This window comes from Dunckerocampus dactyliophorus, chromosome 20, assembly GCF_027744805.1.
Source record: "Dunckerocampus dactyliophorus isolate RoL2022-P2 chromosome 20, RoL_Ddac_1.1, whole genome shotgun sequence".
NCBI classification, from domain to species: Eukaryota; Metazoa; Chordata; class Actinopteri; order Syngnathiformes; family Syngnathidae; genus Dunckerocampus; species Dunckerocampus dactyliophorus.
The window spans coordinates 8,965,091-8,985,293 of NC_072838.1; the positions used below are offsets into that span (position 1 = coordinate 8,965,091).

A 20,203-nucleotide genomic window follows, 5' to 3' on the forward strand; every position below is an offset into this window, starting at 1 on the left:
AGACTGTCATAAACTAAAATATTGGACAAATGTTGACCCAGTTGACCGGGTGACTCAGTCAATTTGTTCCAAGTATATCTAACATTTAAACTGTTGAACGTAGCCCAAGTCAACATCTTTCTCCAAGGAGGAGGTTATATTTAAAGACAGACAAGGGTCTCTGTGTTTTTGACATTTAATGTTGATTGAGTTCTTGGCAAGCGACCAAAAGAAGTTTTGTTTTAAACCAGCAACACTGAATCTTCACAGGGGATGCAGAGATCTGGCGTCGCTGTTTAAGGATAGTACAATTTTAGTAAAATTGAATGGTAAACTACTCAGATGAGAATGTAGATGAATTGAATGATTAAAGCCACCATTTAGCTTTGCTGTGATTGGATGAGATCCAACATGAGGGCTGCAACAAAAATAATCCCTCATCCCCCCATTTTCTTCCACGTATCCGAGTCCGGGTCTCAGCAGTCGCAGTAGGGAAGCCCAGACTTCCCCGTCCCTTCCCCGTACCTTTTCCAGTTGCACCATCAGGATACCAAAGCTTTCCCAGGCCAGCTGTGAGACATAATCCATCCAGCGTGTCCTAGGTCTGTCCTGGGGCGTCCAGCTGGGCTTGCCTGGAACACCTCACCAGGGAGGCGTCCAGGTGGCATTTGGACAAGAGGCCCGAGCCCCCTCAACTGGTTCCTTTCGATGTGAAGGAGCAGTGGCTCCACTCAGAGCCCCTCCTGGATGACCGATGACCCTCTCTTTTAGGGTAAGTCCAGCCAGTCCAGAGGAAACTCATTTTGGCCGCTTGTATCTGCGATCTCGTTCTTTTGGTCACAATCCAAACCTCATGACCATAGGTGAGGTTGGGAACATCAATTGAGAGATTTGCCTTCTGGCTCAGCTCTCTCTTCACTGCAACGGTCTAGTAAAAAGACCGCAACACTGCCGATGCTGTGCCGATCTGCCTTGCCTCACTTGTGAACAATACTCCGAGATACTTGAACTCCTCACTCCCTTTTTCGACTGAGAATATGGCATCTGATGCCATATCTGTGTCTCATCCCAGAAGCTTTACACTCACTACACTGCAAACCGCCCTATTAAACGCTGCAGGTCACAGCCTGATGAGGCCATCAGGATCACATCTGTGAATAGCAGAGATGAGATCCTAAGGCCCCAAAATTGGACTCCATTGAAGCCTTGGCTGCACCTAGAAATTCCGTCCATAAAAATTTTAAACAGAATCGGTGACAAAAGGCAGCCATGGCGGAGGCCAACGTTCACCGGGAACAATCTCAACTTACTGCTGGCAATGCCAACCAGGCTCCTGCTCTCGTTGTACAAGGACCAAATGGCACGTAGTAGCGTGCCACCGACACCGTACTCCCGGAGCACCTCCCACAAGGCACCGTGATGGACACGATCGAATACCTTTTCCACAAAGCACATGTAGACAGGTTGAGCAAACTCCCATGTACCCTCCAGTACCCTTGCAAGGGTGTAGAGCTGGTGCAGTGTTCTGTGACCAGGACGAAAACCACACTGCCCCGCCGAGAATTGACTAACGGTCGTACCCTTCTCTCTAGCACCCCGGTATTGACTTTCCCAGGCAGTCTGAGGAGTGTGATCCGCCTACTGTATAATTGGAACACACGCTCCGGTCACCCTTCTTGAAAACGGGGACAACCACTCTGATTTGACAATCTAGAGGTACTATTCCCGACTTCCACGCAATGTTGAAGAGACGTGTTAGCCAAGTCAGTCCCTCAACATCTGAAGGTATGTCAGTGGGATTGAGAAGGACTCAAAGGATTCCTTCCACCGCCTGACTATATCCTCAGACGAGGTCAGCAGGCCTTCGTCCTGACTGTAAACAGTGTGGACATGGTTTGTCAGAGCCTCTTTGAGGCCTCTTCAAACTCCTCTCACACCCAAGTTTTTAGATAGGACTGTTTCTTCAGCTTGACGGAAGACCTAACCCCTGGTGTCTGCCATTGGGTTCGGGGTTTGCGGTCACAGCTGGTACCGACCACCTTGCGGCCGCAGCTCTGACTCCCTGCTTCAGCAATGGAGTCACGGAATACGGCCCATTCGGACTCAATATCCCCAAGCATGCCTTGCGGGTTGTAGATGTAGGTCCTTTTTTGATACCCTCATAGTCTGTGTGGTGCAGTTGCATTGTGTGTTCCATTTTTGTTGACTTGTTTTGTTCGCACCGCAAGTTAGATAGGTGTCTGTGTTGATGACCTCCTGTTTGTTCGTGACGTGATAGCGGAGAGTGTTGTTGGCTCATTCCTTTCAAATAAATAGTACTACTTAAAGAGGGTCTGAGAAGAGGATACATTTTCCCAAATTCAGTGCGGTTATAAATGAGTCTGACAGCACATGTGGTAGGTGAAGGGGAATGCCACTCCTCTCAATTTAGAAGCAGTTCTCGGTACATCGTCTTCTCATACCAACAAAGGCCAATTGCTTTGTTTGCCAACTTCACACTTGGCCACCTCAGCCTCTATTGAACAAATTCCAGCAAGGGTGTTGGGTCACTTCAGGTGCTGACGGGCATGTAGTGGTTTGCAGCTTGCACTAATTTGTTTAACCTCCGATTAGGTTGTGGAATCCTAACTATGAAGAGTCACTACAGGTCCTGACAGCATTTTCCGGCACTTTGGCAATCTGTCACTGGTGCCTATCATGCCAGCGAGTCACCACTTTAGACAATCGCAACTCCACTAAGTGTGCAGGGAGGAAATTCTTGTTGCACCACCAGGTATACTGTATGTACAGTGGTGTGAAAAAGTTTTTGCCCTCTTCCTGATTTCACACACAAATGCAGTTTTAAATGAAACTTGTAATTATTAAGGGAGAAAAAAAATCCAAACCTACGTGGCCCTGTGTGAAAAAGGGACTGTGCCCGCCCCCATGTTAAAACATAACATAAATAATATGTGGTCTGACGAGACAAAAGTTAAACTTTTTGGAAGGTGTGTGTCCAATTACATCTGGCGTAAAAGTAACGCCGCTTTTCAGAAAAAGAACATTATACCAACAGTAAAATATGGTGGTGGTAGTGTGATGGTCTGGGGCTGTTTTGCTGCTTCAGGACCTGGAAGACTTGCTGTGATAAATGGAACCATGAATTTTAAGTAAAACAGGGCAGATGAAACATATTTATCTTTATTCTGTCCTGGTCCTTACTTCTCAAGGAGTTGGCAACCCTACCTACACCCGATGAAACACCTGAAAATGGTGCAATATCGATAGCAGGAAAGTAGTCGGTGCCGATTACTTGCCCTTTTCAAATACCATTTGTTGTTTTTTAATTACAGAGTAGTGTCCAAGTTAATGTAGCTTTCAATGTAACAAATGCAACGAAACACACTGTGGTTCTCCACTGTTTTAGTTGAGATGCAGTCGAGTCTGCGTAACTGCACAGAACACCTCCAGACTTAATCACGCAGGTTGTATTGTTTTAAGATGAGCCCACATTAAGTTCAGTCCAGTCCAAACAATGCTTTGTAACCACAGTGCATCACATTTTATTTGATAGCAACACAACATTACCCACGTTACAAAATACCTTTAAATAAAATCACCGAGCAAATCTACAGTTTAATGAGGTAAAAGCTGAGTTATCAGTGGCACACTTTTCTGGGGTTATCTACATTTTGTTAAAAGTACATCTGGTGTACCAAGAGTAAGAACAAACAACGATTTATGCACACAAACACACACATTCAGCGACAAACGAGTGAATACACCTGATGCGTCTGCCTTTCCCACATGTACAGCACCTTCCACGAATCCTCCACCACATTCTGTTGTCGTTATGCGAACTTTAAAAAAAAAATACAAGTTAATGTGAATAATTTGCTGCAAGACTGAATCTACACGTTTAATGCAGCAGTGATGGAAAGCTGGTAGTTTGCATTATGATGAAAAAGGACAAATAAACTCAGAAGCATACTTGTTATATTTGCAAACATGGTTACCGTCTTGATTAATCTTCAAGATGCAAATGTGTTTTTCCATGCAACTACACGAAAATATACATGCAGCACTGTTGTCTTCGCTCCCATTTTTTGTAAGCTAAACTTTCATAAGCTAAACTTTCGTCTATGTAAACAAAAGGCCTATTTCACTGAAATATTGTTCACAAATCTGTCTATGTCTGTGTTAGTGAGCATTCATAATTCATACACCTCACATGTGTGGCACATCAAGCCTGAGAGTGGCCACAATAAAAGGCCACCTCCAAATGTGCAGTTTTAACTCTATTGGGGGAAGTCCAGGGGTGTCCAAAAATGAGAATCAGTATCGGCTGGTGGATACAGGTGCATTTTATTGATGACATTTTGAAAGCACAGCGATACCGTAATGAGATCCTGAGGCCCATTGTTGTGCTGTTCGTCCACCACAATCACCTGATGTCAATGCACGGCCCCATGTTGCAAGGATCTGTACACAATTCCTGGAAGCTGAAAACATCCCAGTTTTTGCATGGCCAGCATACTCATGCTCTGGATGCTCTGGATACGTGTACAGTATTTGGAGCAAATGGTGGTCACACCAGATACTGACCCATCCTTCCCCTTCAGTACCGTTTAACTGCACATTTTTGAGTGCCCTTTTATTGGAACCAATCTGAGGCACACCTGTGCAATAATCATGCTGCCTCATCAGCATCTTGATATGCCACACCACAGCCAAGTGTTATGTTCACATTTTTGTTGAGCGTATAATGGAAACATTTTGTAAAAGGTATTAGAACTGTGAAATGGAGCATTAGGACCATGCTGGAAAGAAAATAAATAATAAGGATAAAGTCGTAAATTATGAGAATAAAGTCGTAAATTGTGTGGCTAAAGATGTAATACGTCATGCTTTATACTTCTGTTGAGAATTTGCATGAATGTTTGAATTGCATTTACAACATTTCCTGTATTGTTCGTAAGAATAATAAGTTTAAGCTTGAAAAGCATGAATTCACTTTACATGAGTGAAAGGGTTGTTCTCAAAAAAATCGGCTCTTACAAGTGAACGACGGGATCCGGTTCTTTGAAGTGAACGGGCCATTGTTTTTTCTTGCCCTTTTTTCTGTTCAAGACGCACGTGATTGGCCAAAATATGTGTCACCGTATGCGGCGACAAAAAACAAAAGGGGGAACGACGGTTTATTTTTACAAGCAAGCTGGAAAGGTGAGGAAAATGAGCAGCAGGAAACAAAAGCTGAGGCTTGTGTTTCTGAATGCCAATCTTCGCTAAAGTCTAGCAAAAACTCTTACTTGGATGCTGCTTTGTCTTTCAGTTTTACGCATTTAAATTTATATTTGGTTGTTTCAACGTAAATGGTTGTAAATCTAAAATAATACACAGGTTGGAGCAGAGGTTTCCAAATGTTTTTACTGAAAAATGAAAGAATGCAAGGGCCACTTTGATGTTTTTGTAAAACATGTAGATATGCTAAGAAGTTATATATGTTTCAAGAAAATACTGCATCTCAGCTTTGTGATATAGGCCAAAAAGCATATTATTCGTATGAACTTTGCTTTGAACTTTCCATTTTTGCTGTTTTTTAAACTTTCTTCTTAAAAAATTTTCTTCCTGTAATATTATGACTTTATTCCCATAATAATTTGACTTTATTCCTATAATATTATAACTTTTCCCCCAACCTCATGTTCCAAAAATGACAACTGTTTGTTTCTTTTAATATTACGACTTTACAAATATTTCAACTCAATACTATGAATGTCGTGATTTGCCCTCATAATATTACAAATCTATTCTTGCAAAATTGCAATGTTTTTCCTCATGAAAATGTCTTTTTAAAAAAAAAATATTTTGACTTAATTCCATAAAATTACAGCTGTTCAAGTTTCCTCTTGTAAATTTTCTTCTCGTAATTATGACTTCATTCCCATAATCTTATGCAACCTGATTTTAAAAAATGACAACTTGTTGTTTTATTTCTCATAATATTATGACTTTAGAAAAAGTTTTAAAATTTTGGGCTACTAAAATGGCGTTTTTCCTCATGAAATGACATCATTCTTGTAAAGTTACAACTTTTTTGGCTTAATATTTAGACTTTATTATTGGAAAATGACTGCTGATTTCTTCCATTTTTGCTAGTTTTCTTGTAGAATTATATTTCTATCATGTGCCGCGGGCCAATAAAAAAACAGCTGCGGGCCACAAATGGCCCTTAGGCCTCCCTTTGGACACCCCAGGATTGGCCCTTTTTGTCTAATTGTGATGAATCTTTGTGTATTCTAATTTTGTTTTTGTTGGAATCTGATCCGTATAAATGAAGCCATATCAACAATAATCATTTTATATCATTATATATTTATACTACAAATTCATCGTACACATACGTCGGTAAGAAATCAATTTCAGCAACAACAACAAAAATAATCAGAGGAGCCGTTTGGGAGCCGAAAGAGCCGAGCCAAACAGGCCAGCTCCCTTAAAAGAGACAAACTTCCCATCACTACTTTATATTGTTATAATTAAGAATTTGTTCGACTTTGGAGGTCTCTGCAGAGCTCAGTGGCTGCTGTTGCACGTGTTTGGGAATTTTGACTTGCACTAGTTAACATCAGGACTTATCTTTTTTTTTTTTATCATAATACGACAACCTAGTTCTCGTAACATGACATTTTTTATCTTTTCAGTGTGGCCCTCCATAGAATTGACTGTTTAGATGGGACTAGCCATTTATGTGTAAACTCTAAATACATTAGCCGTTATGTCAACTCAGAAAATATGATTATTATCATCATTACTTCTATTTAAACAATGTTCACCTTTCATTCCCACAGCACATATAAAGTCAGAATACACTGTACTGTAATAGACATTCATGTGATGGTGAGATACATACGAGATGAATACTTAAAAAGACATACGGAATACAATTATAACATTTAAAAAGACAAATTGTGTCCTCAGAGCATAAAAGATCAGTCCCGTCCTGCAGTTTGTAAGTCATCTCTGCTCTGCCACCGCTCTGTACTAGTCAGAACGTCCTAAAGAAACACCATGTTATCAAAAATACGCACACATTCCCAGTGTGGGATAAACACACATGACCTATTTTGTCCTTAAATAATTACGTGTGCTAATCTGATCAGAAGCATAAATCATGCCTTGCTCTGTTTTCTTCCCTGCGGCTGTTCCGACAGTTCAGTGAGGAGGGAAAAGGTTACGAAGCATGGCGGGTGAAATGAGATGAGGACAAAACTGGAAGCGTCCCACTAATGTGCTAAATAGCCATTTCGAGGTTTTACGGCTAGGAGAAGTCCAACGGGCGGATCATCATGGCTGTGGCTCGTAGTGAGTAGCTGGGGCCCTTAAAGTAGTGCCACTTGATCCCGTTTAACTTCCCCACGTGTTGTCCTTGCGTGAAGTACATGCCGTTAAGGTTGGACGGCCCACACGCATCAAACCACCAACCTAAACAGAGAAGATGACAAAAAAAAACAATGAGATCATTGGTTTTCAGGCAGGCTGTTAAATGCTGTTACCATATGAACAACCAACCAAAATACCACGGTTTTTAATATTTACTAGGGAGACGGAGCGGCCGCAACGCTTTGCAGCACAGTGGTTACCTAACACCGTTGCTAGAGTGTGAGTCAATTTGCCCCGCGCAGTTATCGTGCGCATTTTACGTGCATCGGACGTTTGCGAAAGCGTCACGGAAAGGATTCAAGGTTTTTACAGTCAACTATCGCTAAGACGAACCACAGGATCGCAATCTGTGATGTCGGTTTGGTCCTGACAACATTATCTCATGTTTTTAAACCTTTTAACAGTAGGACCCGAAAAGGGATACATTCTTTCATGTTAGAATTGCCAGAAGTGTCCAATAAGATCAGAAAAATTTGTTAGGCAGTCCCACTATTGCTGGGTTGCGTTACCCGGTTGCAGTCGTCACAGGCTCAGTTTGTATTCGTAATGAGACTTGTGAGGTGTGAAGTCAGAGCGAAAATGGTGCATATATGCACTGTTCTCGCATGTGGACATCATTCAAATGGGGACTTCCGAAAGGGGGAAAAAAAAAATCAAGAAACAACAATAAAATTCACAGAAAAGTGGCTCATGGTGTGAGTATGACCACGCTCCAGTTTGTCGTGACCAAGGACAAGCAAATTAATAATTTTATACTAAAACCAAAGTTCAAATATCGCTGGAACTGGAAAATGCTCAGGAAAATTCAGAAAAAATGCCTCGCAACAGAAAACTCTACACTGATCATTTCCTTATACCGCTCCAACTGTGTAAGTGCCCAATTATTTGAACATTAATGCCTCGTTTATCGTGGTTAACTGGTTCCAGACCCGACCTTGATAAATGCATTTCCATCAAGTAGGATGATTCCTTATTTATAAATGTAATATTTTTGTAGTTAGAGCATAGAAAACCTGCTTACGTCCTTCTAAATACAGTTTTTAACATTATTAGAGCCCTCTAGACATGAAATAACACCCCTATAGTCACCTTTACACTCGTATTACCCAAGATAAAATGAGACATATGAGACTCACATTTTAGCATTTGGAGAGTTCCTTGTTGTTCTTTTTGTAACTTGTGCGCTGTTGTATGTGTCTGTTATTGTATTTACTATTGCTACCAGTAGAGGGTGTTGTATATGCATGTTGATTACGTGCGCAGCTCCACTTGTCTCAGTGTGTTAACGTGCCTGGACGAGCATATTAGGAACCCACAGTAGACAATAGCCGGGTAAATACAGAGCAACAACAGTCATAATTGGCTAAGGGAGAACCCGCCCGTTGTGTTCTGCGTCCTGATTGGCTGTAGACCATCGTCAATCAGTCTCCTTCGTGCTGCTTCCTGTTGTGGTCAATAGTGGCTAGCAAACTAGCTAACTGTGTGAGCCGCCACTAAACAATAGAAGAAGAAGCTAACCGGCTAAATGAATATTTGGTTCAAGGAGTAGGATGAGGAGGACGATGGCAGGAGCAATATGTTTTAACAAGGATACAAAAACGCTACAACCGAACGGCGCCATGTACGAGGCACGGTCAGAGGACTCACTTAATAATTTCTTGTGTCCAACCGAGTAGATTGATCAAACGAAAATTTGAACTTTGAGAGTGTTGAAACAAGAGAGAAATGTGCGAAAATGTTAATGCCCCTTGTGTAAAGTGTGTCAAGCGTACGGTGAGGGGTTTTACAGCCTTAAAACATAATAATAATTGCAAACAAAGTTGGCTACTTCGCGGATTTCACTTATTGCGGGCTATTTTGGGAACCTATCCCCCGCGATAAACAAGGGAACAGCGTATTATATTGAGTAGTATGAGTGTAAAGGTAACTAGGGGTGTTATGTCATATCTAGAGCGCACTAATAATGTTAAACACCGTATTTAGAAAGTCGTAAACAAGTTTTCTATGCTCTAATTACAAAAATATTGTATTTATAAATAAGGAATCCTACTTCGTGGAAATTCACTTATCACGGTAGGGTCTGGAACCAATGAACCAAGCAATGAATGAATGTATGGGAACACAATAAAGGGTAAAAGCCTGAGCCATGAAGGTTCAAAACTTTCCCATGCCATCCTCCACCTTGGGGGGGAAATGGTGATGCTGACATCTATTTGTGGGGGGTCATTAGCATACCAGTACCTGTTGCTGAACTCTTTCCGTACCTCGCTCTATTTAAAGAGTACATGAGCACAACCTTCACTGGAAATCACAGTTGGGGGGATGGCACGGGACGCTTTCATTCCACTCAGTTGATAGTTCCTGTGTTAACCATAAAGAGAAACGGTAGACGTGCGCTGATTGCAAGGACGCCATATATTGGACACGCGTGGAAAAGGCATGAAAGTGTGTTTTTTTTCATATCAGAAACGCGACGTTCGTGTCTTCTATCTGTGGCTTGTGAACTCCCCCTTGCTGATACAGTCCGATATAGAACATATGCGAGGCATGGTATGTGTCACACACTCCCCTCCGGTGTCAGACCTGAACACCACTTTGGCCTGTGACATTTCACAAGACTTGTCAGCAATGCCCTTGTTGCTGGCGCTCATCGCGGCGATGTCGATTTCACAGCTGCGCCGTGAGAAATGTAAACGCACATACGTTACTGCACGGCGCGTGCGCAAAGGCGTCCAAAGTGTGGGCTGACTGCGGAGCACGCTTGCCAATACCCATGTCATGTTTCGTGAGAAATTAACGAACATGTCCGGAAACAGTCTGTAAAATATTTTTGAGAGGATGAGCTCATTACTCAAAGGACCGCATGATGTCACGGTGTGTTGAAGCTAAAACATGACTTTGTTATTCGCTCCATAAATCAGAGATGTCTGATATCAATCAGTGCTTGAGGTTGCTGTGATGATGCCGAGTAAGATAACGATTCGGCTTTTCTATCTCGGCTTATGACTGGGAGGACATTTAAAATGTTTGTTTCTTTGTTCACATTTGAGTCATGTGGTACCGCTAAAGTCAAACGTCCCTGAGGGCGTGCAGTATGGAATTCAACTAAAGTACTGTAGGCCCCTCAGTTAGCGTATCCTCCAGTTAGCATGTAGGCTTTCGTTAGCATGTAGCGTACGCCGACATTTTGCTTCAGTTTGCGTCCATTTTCCGGTTAGCGTACAATATGACGCGCATATTGTGTTTTTAATACACTGCGTGAGTCCAACTGTGTTCTTATTGTATTTTTATCATAAAACATCCTTGTTAAGAACCTATTAGCTTGCTACAGGAACCGTAAATCTCTAAGACTCTGTCGTTCTTTGCTAACTCACACAGTTATGCCAAAAGTCTCCGCTTTTCTTCTGATCACGGCTGCAAAATAACCCACAGTGGAGCCAAAGAAAGTCCCTGCTGTGGGATAAATAAAGTACAATACAAATAACTCCTAGCATAACACAAAAGTGTACAGAGTGGATGCCGCCGCCACATCGCCATCTTTGTCAACAATTCCATCTTCAATGAAGGTAAAAGTAATCTTAAATGTTTTTATCCCTTTCATTCATCATTTATATGCACTGCTAAGCATTTCAGAGTGTTTTCTGCATGTAAAACCATAATTGTACAACTATAAAAACATGTTTTGAGTGAACATTTTTGGCTTTTTGGAACAGATTCATTGGATTTCACATTTAGAAAACTTTCAGTGAAAACGTTCGGACATCCCCGTCATAATGTTTTACTGTTCATTTTAGAATTGAATTCATTTGACCATTTATTTGTAGGATTGTGAGGTACGCCTTGAAGTAGCTTGTGTTACATTTGAAAGATTCCATTGTATGTTGTACGCATGTAACCTTGCAGCGCGGACAATCGAAACATTTTGAGTGCATTTCGGTATTTCATCGGGCAGCTTCAAAGTGATAATCATTTCAGTTTGTTGGCTTCAAACTGTAACGGCTATTGCTTCGCTTAAGCCTTTCTTCCTGGTTCTTTGGAGTCAATGATCACACAATTTAAAAGGTTTTCAATTTGTATTCATAAATAAAGAGCAACGTGTTTGGTCACAGCGCTGGACTCCATCATCAATGAGTAAGATCGAGTAAGAGCCCAGAATGAAAGTACACGGCGTCTATATAGATAGCAGCTGTCGCGCCCCTCTGGAAAGTGAAAGTTAAGTTTGCGTGGAAGTGAGAGTTAAGCTTGTGTGAGTGAGAACAATGCATCTATGGTGTGTCTCCCAGCATTGTCCCATCAATTATGTGTGAGTGGCTGACGGATTGGCTGACTTATGCCGTTTGGATGCTATTGTTTTCACTTAGACATTGCAGCTTTCTCAAGCCAGGATCCCATCCTTTCCATACGGTCTGGTCCGAAGTCATTTATGTGGGTATTTTGGTATTTTAGTCTAATTTATTCGCACTTACATCATTTAATACCAGTCATGTTCCGATACACACAGGAAATAAATGCTGTGTGAGTATAGTGCTGCACCTGGACCCGTATTAAGTCAGGCAATGTGTTGTCCTGGGACCCTGGCAAAGAGCAACAAATCAAGCAGTATCAGGGTGTTGACCGGTGGCGAGATGCCAGCTCTTTTTACTCCAATTTATTCACCGTGACGCGGCAACACCGGCGTGGACATGCTTGATTAGTTGTCAGAAGGCAGCTAAAGATCAGCGTGGGTCACTGGGCTCCACCTTTGGAGGCAGGAGGAGCGACGTCACTTTAAATCACATTGACATCTGGTGCATTTTGATATTGTGCTCCTTTTTCCAACCACAGTGCAACTGGGAGGGGATGCAGGCTATGGCTTAATACGTGTGGATAGATGTGTAAGCTGCAATGTAACCTTTTTTTTTTCCAGGAAGCGATTCAAATTGTGGGAAAGTAGATTTATGTCAACAAGTTATGTCCACTCTTTATCTGTCCTCACATCCTGTCCACATTGTCACTGTCTAACAACAAAATATACCACCAACATGCCACCAATGTTGTTAAAGCATTAAAAAATGTAATACAATAATAATCCATCCATCCATTTTCTATGCCGCGTCTCCTCTTTAGAGTTGCGGGGGCATGCTGGAGCCTATCCCAGCTGACTTCGAGCGACAGGCGGGGTACACCCTGGACCCTGGACACCATCTGTCACTAACATCACTTGGTGAGAGCAAGCCTTTCTTAACATTTCACACTGCAAAATCAGTCATAAAAGTATGCATGATTTGTGAGGATATCGGATTGATATCGATATCAAACGACACTCAAAGCTGCCAAAAGTTGTATCAGGACACCCCTACCTTGCGTGTGATTGGCGGAGAATGAGGAAGCGTTGTGTTGTGAGACGGTGTGCAAGTTCAGAAGTGAAAAAGTAATAAAACGGTAAGCAAAACTATATATGATAAGACTTTTTGAGCTTTGTTGGGCATCTGTGTTAATATTTTCACATCAGATGCACAAAGCTATGAACTTAATATAACTACAACCAGTAGAATTATCCCTAGGATGAGGCAGCGTGCGTCCGCTTTGCCATGAAACGTGAGCTGCACTCACCGCCAGTGAGCATGAGGGCGCACTTGCACATGCAGTTGTCATTGTCCATGTCCTTGGTGCTGAAGTCTGCCCCGTGGATCACTAGACTGCTCTGTCTGCCTGCCGTCCCGCTGTGGCTTTTCAGGAACAGCCTGAAAGACATCAGGAAGAGGGAGGACGGACATGAAAACACATCAGGGTGAGGCAGGGGGAAGAGGTCCGTGGCAGTGTGAGTGACGGAAGGCAATAAAGACATAACATGCTGCAGGAGATGTCTCCGGAGAGAGGGTTTTTTTTTTGGTGAATGAGCTTATGTAGAACACCTGTAACAACATTAGAAAGACTGGCGGGATATAAAATGACAACTAGAAGGGCAGTTGGAGCAGATGTTAAATTGAACAGAAAAAAAGTTTTATGGTGTGTTAAACAGATCCGCTCTAATGGTTGCTACTGGAATCAGCACGGTTGTTTTTGCGTGATACTTTTACCAGGCGAATGACACTGAAAACAGAACCTTTAAAAACAAGCAGGGTATTTGAAGGACATGACGAGGCTCGGGAAAATACAGTGGAACCTCAGTTTTCATCATTAATCTATTCTAAAAAGTCAGAGGAAACTGAAACATATGGTTTTCACATAAGAAATAAAGTAAGCAACACCCTAAAAATATGAACACAAAACACAGAAAACAAAATGGAATTCATAGAAATGGCAAATTACATGGATAAATAGGCATTTAACTTGACTTTTACCTTTATTGAAGACTAGCAAACACAGAGGTGAGTGGAGGGAGGAGCGGGCAGTATATTCGTGCTTTGCTACAAGTTCTTTCTTGAATTCAATAGTGTTTGTCACCTTCTTGATCAAAGTTCTGGCACTTGCAACTTTTTAAATGTTTCTCTAACACTCAGAAATACACAGTGTGCCTGAACACCTCAACAGCTCAGGGCGCAGCTCTTGAAAGGAGGAAGGGGACAGATACAGAGTCGTTCACAAATAAGCCACACACAAGCATAACAAAGATGTTTAAAGGATTCCTTGGCGAGAATCTGTCTGTAGTGTCCCAACTCTAAAATAACAACTATCCATTCTTCACAGAGACTGAGTCACCAATGTGTGGATGCTAGTTTGTTAGGCACACAGTTTGGTCGTACGAAAACCGAGATACAGTAGACGCCCCTACGACGTAAATAATCCTTTCCGAGAACGTTTACGTTATAGGGTTTTTACGTTATACGACGCGTAAAATACATGTAAATAGCCTAATCCGTTCCAAGATCTTCCCAAACTCACCCATTTTGGTCCTTTAAAATATTCAAGAAGAGATTTCAATGCGTGCAAACTAGTTTAAGGGCGACTACGATGAGGAAGGGAGGTTGAAGGGAGAAGCCTGTCTCTCACACAAACTCACGTACGCGCTGTATAAGTCAGCCAATGAGATGAGAGCGTAGGCGGTGCCCCGATAATCAGCCAATGAGAGCGTGAAGCGTCAGAAGGCGTCACCAAGTGTATTCTGTTAGTCATGGAAAACGCTTCCCTCTCTCTGTCGCGCGAGCTATTCAAATCGAATTTCTGAACTTGCACCGACTTGACGCTTTACGTTATACGGAATTTCTTACGTAATACGATGCAAAAACTTTACGTAAATTCTTTACGTTCAGTGGAATTTACATAAAAGGAGGTTTACAATACTACTGTTACGGTACTACTGTATATTCGTTGCAATAATGTTCGGCGAAAACCAAATCCTACGACAACCAAGGTTCCACGGTAAAAGGCTCTCATCTTTCCAGTGGAGCATGCGTGGTTCCCCTTTTTCGGTACTGTTCTGTACACAGCTGTCTAAATAACAAAGTCTTTCAAGCTAAATGACTCTCTTTCCTAAAGGGAGTCTTCTCTGCCTCACCGAGTCACTGAAGCTTTATTACTCCTACATGCACAGTGGTCAATGTCTTCTGAAAAGAGGTTCCAATGTACTATAATAGTGTAGTTTATATTACAATCTATGATTGTACACACAGGCCACAGCATTAAGTATACCTACAGAATTTATTAAGAACCAATACAAGATAGGTTTTAAACTTTGCTTTTACGAAGAAAGTTGAGTTTTAAGTCTTAAATTAGTGTGTAGCGAACTTTTAAGTCTATTTTTTTTTTTTTTTTTGCTTGTATGTTTTCAGATGTTGCCCACTGTGCATGTAGGAGTAATATAGCTTCAATGACTCACTGAGACTCCCTTTAGGAAAGAGAATTATTTAGCTTGAAAGACTCCTTTATTTAGACAGCTGTGTACAGAAGAGTACAGAAAAAGGACAACAAAGCATTGCATGTAATGCTCCAGTGGAAGGATGAGAGCCTTTTACAGTGGAACCTCGGTTTTCGTACGCCCTGGTTTTTGTAGGATTTGGTTTTCAACAAAAATGATTGCGGCTATTATATGTTCCACAAACTAGTCGAGCGGCCAAACAAAGCATCCACGCGTTGGTGACTCAGTCTCTGTGAAGAATGGTTAGTGGTTCTTTTAGAGTTGAGTTCCACCCAGAGCATCCTTTAATCATATTTATTATGCGTGTGTGTGTGTGGTTTATTTATTCATAGACCGCACACAGAACGATGAACAACTCAGTTTCTGCCTCCTTTATTCCTCCGAGTAAGCATTGTCCGGTGTGTGCGCTCTGCGCTGATGAAGTGTTCAAGTGCACTGGGTATTTTTGAGTGATAGAGGAATCTGTGCTCTTTAAATTTAGGACGGCTGCAAAGAAAGTTGCATGAGCCAGAATAATAGCATTCAAGCCTCCAAACAAACAAATGCAGTCCGTCTCTCGCCACTTGCAGCTTTGAATTCCACGGCTTCACTCTATCAGGAGTTTTCAAAATATATTTATTAATGAATGCTGCTTTGTTTTTTACTATAACCTATTATTAGTAAAAAAAAAAAATGCATATTTAAGCAAATTTCATGTATTTTTCAAATAAGTAAATATTTTCAAGCATTAAGATTAAGCATTAAAATGGCTAAATGAAGTAAATTACAAATATACGGCATTTAGGAGACACATTGAAAGACGTGTTGTGATGATATGTAGTATTCCACACTGCTCACTAGGTGTTGCATAGATGAGACAATAGCCACCACAGGAATTACTGTACAGAAACAGGAAGTGAAAAAGGGACAAATAACTCTCTCAATGCTAACATGTGTGAGTCTATATTATGTCCTATTTATGTCTTAAATGACTTATTTGATTTGATTTTATTATGTCTACTATGTTGGGTAATATGAGTATAAAGGTGACTATAGGGGTATTATTTCATTTCTAGAGGGCTCTAATAATGTTAAAAGCTGTATTTAGAAGGTTGTAAACAGGTGTCCTATGCTCTAAATAAAAAAACATATTTGCTTTATATATAAGGAATCCTATTTCACACAAATGTACTTATCAAAGTCGTGTCTGGAAACAATTAATGGCGATCAGGTCAAATTGAAAAATGTCATGGCATTACGCATGTCTATTAGTCTACTAACAGATGCTTTTCAAATTACTCTGGTAGACAAAATATTACCTCACTTACGGGTAGAATGGTCAGTAAGTCCTAATTCCAAGTAATAAAACATGCTGTTCCAAGGATAAAGTCTGCGACTACTGTGATAAAAAGCAGACGTTGCAACACTTTTAACTCTCCATTTTACAAAGCCGTGATCTCTGCTGCACTCACAAATTGCCAAGACGCACCATCAAGTGGGATTTTCAGCGTGACACTTTGACAGGCTGCTTTAAATAGTCTGTGTCTGTGTTTACTGGGTGTCCTGCATATTTACCAGACCAACAACTACGATGTGAACAGACGTCCGCTGCGTTTCCTGCCACGGTCTGTTATACACTCAAATAGTAATTGGAATAATCTGGTGGGCCGAGTCATGACCAACAATTTATGAGAAAAGAAAAAAAGACTAATTCAGTGTAAGGCTCTGTTACTACAATTATTATTTACTGCTCTGTTCAGAACCAAAAGGAAAATACAAGGTAGCTGTGACACCTGCCTGTGCTGCATGTGCAGCGTTCACACACCAAATTCCGATTTCATTCTGTTTGTTAATGCGCACTTGTTTGGTGAGCTCCAGGGTCCGAGTCACCCCACTGGAGAAGTTTGTTTGTGATCAATATACATATTTACACAGTGAAAATGCCAGTAATTCACCCGCAGATCCCTTCTCGTGAAAGTTGTCCGCCCAAATATTTCTGCTTCAAGCAAAAAGAAACTACCTCGGTGAGGAGGGAGGCATCGCATAACGGCGACGTGTTTGTTTGACACCATTTCCAAGTAAAACTAGGTCACTGTGATTGACATCGTGCTGTATTAAAAAACCATTATCATCCAACACATTGGAAAGCTAACACTAACTAGAGAAACCAAAATATTGGTGCAACAAAGGCTTTTGTTTGGAAACTTTCCAATAATCTTTGTATCACTTGACATTTAACATCTACGGCTATAAAATCTAGTTGGAAATATCAATAAATTTAAAACTACTGCCATCCTATTTATTGCCTCGCATATTAAGCATAGCATAAATAATCGTTAACTGATAGTTCATGCACTTGATAGTTCACTGTTGGGATGTACAGTAGGTCTAAGCTCGGAGTTGTTTCTCCGAGCACACAAGAGAAATGTGTTGCATTACACCAGAGTGGGATGGGATTGGCACGGAGCCCCCGATCTGCTAACATGCGGTTAGCACTGTCATATACGCAGTAACCTTAGGAAGACAAGTGAAAGGCAATGCCCTGTGCAGCGTTCGTATCGAAACATCTTGGCATTTACGGGGCGCCATGTCTGCTTCATAAGACGCCACACTACAATCAACATATAATTTAAACATGGAAGAGAACAGTCACTCTAACTGAAGTGCATTTAGGCTCCTACAGTGAATATTTTGGAGTTGGTGTCTTAAAAACAACACACTTTGTACTTGGATTTGGGAAGCAGATAAAATCTTAAGCCCATCAGCTTATTACGGTGGAAAGCACTGACAAAAAATGTAATGGTTCTTTTACAATTTGTCTTTATGTGCGTGTATATTCTCCATCCATCCATTTTCTTTGCCGCTTATCCACATTAGGGTCGTGGGGGTATGCTGGAGCCTATCCCAGCTAACTTTGGGCGAGACCGGACTGGCCGCCAGCCAATCACAGGGCACATACTGTACAGACAAGCAATCATTCACGCTCACATTCATAACTATGGAATTAACCTAACATGCATGTTTTGGGAGGAAACAGGAGTACCTGGAGAAAATTCGAACATGCTAACCACTCAGCCACCGAGCAGACTTGTACTGTATATTCTCCTTCTTGGAAATCGAAAATTAATACTGCGCCGCATCAAGTATTCAGTACGGAATCAAGCTTCAGCCGAGTATGTCAACAAACAGGAAGTCATTACTCAACCTAACAGTCTGACTGACAGTGAAAAGAAATACCTCCGTAACCATCACACAGCAACTTAACACACAACAGGTAGATAACACATACACAGGCAACTCTAAACATGTAACTTTAGCTACTTTTTTTTATAAAAGTGACGCAAATCATGCTTTTATACAGTCTATAGAGGGATAGTTTAAAAACGAATGTATATGAAGCCGAAACATTCACAATCTCAGCATTAGTTTCACCATGTCCATGTCACCAACATGACGTATCTTTGAATAATAACATTTTTTTAAAAAGTTTTATCTTCCCGTAACAGGTACAAAAAAAAACAAGCAAATGGCCCACACAAAAAAGAAGACACACCGCGATAAATGGACGGGTGATTTTAAGGCTTCGGTCAGTTTCTGTTTCATATTGGACTCTTCACAACAAAAGCAATGTGTTGTCAGAAACAAGCAGAAATGCTGCGAAAACTTTCTTGGAACCTTCTACATTTTGAAAAGCCCAAGAATCTGCTCCAGTTTGCGGTCTGTTATCACTAACCCTTAAGAATAAACAGAAATGCTTTACCCCCCACAAAACAGAACATGTCTGTCAAAGGAACATTAAAAGAGACAATATATTTTAGTTGGGTGGAATGTGTAATAAAAATAGACCTCTCCACAGAATTACATAAGAGGATCAACACGATTGCATTGATTGGAATGTTTCCAGTCACAAGTTTTCATCGTATAATCTACACTTCATGTTTTGCGCATCTGCACAACAACAACATTTCTCAGCTTTTATCATACATTGATGACATAAGTGAAAAACAGCAACGGTTAGAGGTTGTTAAAAACATGGCTAGGTGACAATGGTTACTTGCTATGGCATCGTCAAATCCATCTATTTTCTATATTGCTTAGCCTGTTGTGGGTTGCAGGGGGTGAGGTCTATGCCAGCTACAGGTGGTCCTCGGGTTATGGCATTCAGAGTTCTGTGTGTCGGGTTACATACGTGCACCCATTAATTAGTCAAAAACGTAACGTAACGGTGGGTAAACACTGGACTCAGATGAATACAGTGTGTGCTACACGGAGTGAATAACATTGCTTCTTAATTAAGTTTTTGCATGTCATTATGTCTCTCAAGCGTAAGGTAAGCGTCTGGTGAAAAGAAAAGCCATCGCCACAGAATTGGAAATGAACATACAGCTCTGGAAGAAGAGACACGCTCACCAAAATTGGCAGCACTTTTGGTGTGAAACGTTGGCCTATCACGACCAACATTAAGGATAAAGATCTAATCCTTCAGCATGTTAAAGCATCTGCTCCTAGGAAAGGGACAGTAAGAACTAAATGCAGTGGGTCTTATTATTGTTTTATTTACTCTCCAACCTTGTCTACTTCCTTCTTCCTTTTGTTATTGTACTTTCTGTCTTTCATATGTTCTGTGTACATTGTGAGTGCCTAAGAAGTTAATTTAGGTATAAAATTGGGACTTATACCAAAACTCAACTGACTTCACCATCAAGGAACAGAGCTCGTACGTAACCCGAGGACCTCCTGGGTCTGCATTTTCCAAAACATCCACTTTGAGACGTGAAACTATCATCTCAACACGCAGCAAAAACAATTTTGATATGCGTTTTTACGTGAAATGCAGTTTCAGCCGCTCAAACTGCACCCTGGATGGGATGCCAGTCAGTCGCAGGCACATTGTGAATGGGACAGTGAGTAGGACTTGATTCCACATCAGCTGCTGGAAGGTCCGCTATGTAAACGACTACACTAAAATGTCCGCGTTATTAAATA

General features: G+C 41.2%; 1 protein-coding gene across 1 annotated transcript in view; it reads right to left on the bottom strand.

Annotated features, from left to right (window-relative positions):
- Positions 1-3,508: 3,508 nt before the first annotated feature.
- angpt1 (angiopoietin 1) overlaps positions 3,509-20,203 on the bottom strand; it is a 67,061-nt gene continuing 50,366 nt past the window's right edge. Inside the window, exons 8-9 of the mRNA XM_054764525.1 lie at positions 12,994-13,124; positions 3,509-7,443 (exon numbers count right to left, since the gene is read on the bottom strand). Of these exons, the coding sequence (XP_054620500.1) occupies positions 7,280-7,443; positions 12,994-13,124 (295 nt within the window). The 3' untranslated portion in view covers positions 3,509-7,279. The remainder of the gene's footprint in view (positions 7,444-12,993; positions 13,125-20,203) is intronic.